This window comes from Trypanosoma conorhini (assembly GCF_003719485.1).
Source record: "Trypanosoma conorhini strain 025E chromosome Unknown Tco_14.4_contig_00323, whole genome shotgun sequence".
Taxonomy (NCBI): domain Eukaryota; phylum Euglenozoa; class Kinetoplastea; order Trypanosomatida; family Trypanosomatidae; genus Trypanosoma; species Trypanosoma conorhini.
In genome coordinates, this window is record NW_021704408.1 from 16,848 (window position 1) to 19,568 (window position 2,721).

Genomic DNA, 2,721 nt, shown 5'->3' on the forward strand with positions numbered 1-2,721 from the left:
AGAAGCCAAGGAACTCCCTGCGCCATATTTTGTGTGCGTCGTTTTTTTTCACGCCGCATCTTCTTGCACCCGCCGCTGGTGTTGGTGTTTTTATTTTCCCCCGCAATGACCGCGGCAATAACACAACCGATTGAACGGCGGCGAAGCCGGGGCGGGCGGAAAGGGGCGCGGGACCGCGCCGCTGGAATGCAGGTGCTCTTTGTGTGTGTTTTGGGTTCGCAATGAGGTTTTTAAAAAAGGGAGGCAGAGTAGTTTAAGATGAGAAGACGACCTCGAGGCTGATGTTTTTCCGCCCCGTCCCGTCCCCACAGCAGCGCGCCTGTGCATCCCAAGCCGCGGCGGAGGAAGTGTGGCGCGACGGGGGGGAGGCGAGGAGCACAGCAACGGGGGGAAACCACAACAATTTTGCCGTTTGGAGCTGTCCACGCCCCACCGTCGCGGCATCGCCTGTCCGCGGGTGCGCCGGCAGCGGGCGTGGCAACGCGCGTATGCGCCTTTTCACTGCGTGAATGGCGGAATGTGTCTGAGAGTCGCTCGCCTCTTTTTTCTTCTTTTTCTTTCTTCTCTTCATCTTTGCCGTGCATTTCACGCGTTGTGCTTGTGCCGTTGCGTGCGGCTCAACGTCCCGGCGAAAAAGGAAAAGCAACTTTAATTCACTCTAGCTGGAGTAAGCCACCCAAGCAACAACACCAGTGTTATTTGGACTCCGTTGTTACCTATGCTTCGCCGTTCCTTCTTCCGCATGGCTGGCCTGGACAAGGTTATGCCGTTGGGGAAGGCCCTTGCTGACGTCAAGAATGGGGCCTCACTCGCCGTTGGCGGCTTTGGAACGTGCGGCATGCCGCACGCACTTGCAACGGAGCTGAAGCGCAGTGGTGTCCGGGACCTCTGCATCTACAGCGATGGTGCCGGTATCGATGGCTACGGTATTGGTTTGTTGTTTGAGGATAAACAAATTAACAAGATAATCGTAAGCTACGTCGGTAACAACAAGATTTTCGCACAGTCGTACCTGAAAGGCGATGTGGAGCTAGAGTTTTCCCCACAAGGCACCCTTGCCGAGAGGATGCGTGCAGGTGGTGCTGGCATTCCCGCTTTTTACACCGCCACTGGTTTTGGTACAGTGGCGCAGACTGGTGGTCAGATCACGAAGTACAACCCGGATGGCTCCGTCGCCTGCGAGTCTGCTCCGAAGGAGACGCGCTTTATAGACGGCCGCTGGTACGTCATGGAGCGCGCCATCCGCACCGACTTCTCCCTTGTGAAGGCGTGGAAGGCGGACAGGAGTGGCAACCTTGTGTTCCGTGGGACCTCTCGCAATTTCAACGTCCCAGCCGCTCAGTGCGGCCGCACCGTAATTGTGGAAGCAGAGAACCTCGTGGAAAATGGCGAGTTGGACCCGCACGAGGTGCACCTGCCGGGCGTTTACGTGGACCGCGTTGTGGTGCCTGAGCGGTACAATACACTGATTGAGAAGCGCACGATCTCCCGTCCCCACTCCACTGAGAAGCGAGCGGCAAAATCGAAGGAGGAGGAGGCCCGCGAACGCATTGCACGCCGTGCTGCGCTCGAGTTTGCCGATGGCATGTATGTGAACTTGGGTATTGGCATTCCGACAGATTCCGCCAATTACATTCTTCCGGGTGTGAATGTGGTGCTGCAGTCTGAAAACGGTCTTCTTGGCATGGGCCCCTTCCCCGAGGAGGACAAGGTGGATGGCGATTTGATCAACGCAGGTAAGCAGACCGTCTCGTACCTCCCGGGTGCCTCCCTCTTTGACAGTGCAACCTCCTTTGCAATGATTCGTGGTGGGCACATGAACATCACGATGCTTGGCGCTCTTGAGGTAAGTGCCAACGGAGATCTTGCCAACTTTATGATTCCCGGCAAGCTGGTGAAGGGCCCTGGAGGCGCGATGGATCTTGTTTCGAGCGGAACTCGTGTTGTTGTGACAACGATGCATTGCAACAAGAAGGGTGTTTCTAAGATTGTCGAGCGCTGCAAATTGCCGGTGACTGGCAGGAACTGTGTCAACCGCATCATCACTGAATTCGCCGTCTTCGACGTGGAGAATGGCCAGCTTGTGCTGAAGGAGGTCGCTGAGGGCGTCAGCGTGGAGGAGGTGAAGAAAATGACGGCTGCCGCCTTCCTTGTGAAGGAAGTGAAGACAATGCCGCAGGCGCCCATCCCGCCAGGCATGATGTAATGTCCTGTGTTTTCGTTTCTGCCGCCCCTCGCTGTCAGTCTCGGTGTAATACGTATTGCCGCACCCCGCGGCCTCTCCTCCCCGCTTTCGTTGCCCCCTCCAACCCCTGCACGCCGTGCGCGGCACCTGCCAGGACGCCCTGTGGCGTGTGGCGGGGTGCTTCCTGCGTGCACTGGCGCGGATGGGGGTGGCGCGCGTGTGAGAGAGCGAAAGGGGTGGGTGGGGTGCGTTGGTCGCGTGGCACGTGCACCAGCACGCCTTGAGTTTGGTACGAGGCCGTGGCAGAGACGCGCAGTTACGTACAATAGAAGGAATGCATATAATGATCAAATTCGCGACAAAAAAAAACTGTGGAGGAGTGGATAATGATGTTAACGGGGAATTCAATTAAGAGGCGGGAACACGCGCCTTCCCCCACTCCTCCTATACCCCCGTAACACTTTTTTTCTTGTTTTGAGGTTCTTGTTTTTTACTGTTTGTTCCCGTGCTATTTTCTATTTTCCATTATTTCTATT

General features: G+C 56.4%; 1 protein-coding gene across 1 annotated transcript, besides 2 other annotated features; it reads left to right on the forward strand.

Moving 5' to 3' along the window:
* Window positions 1–539: 539 nt before the first annotated feature.
* Window positions 540–574: a microsatellite.
* Window positions 575–718: 144 nt separating this feature from the next.
* Window positions 719–2,206, forward strand: Tco025E_05490 (putative succinyl-CoA:3-ketoacid-coenzyme A transferase; the record flags this gene model as incomplete). The annotated part of the gene is made up of 1 exon (XM_029372384.1): window positions 719–2,206. The coding sequence occupies one exon, from the start codon at window positions 719–721 to the stop codon at window positions 2,204–2,206; it is 1,488 nt and encodes a 495-aa protein (XP_029227535.1).
* Window positions 2,207–2,693: 487 nt separating this feature from the next.
* Window positions 2,694–2,721: part of a microsatellite that runs on past the window's edge.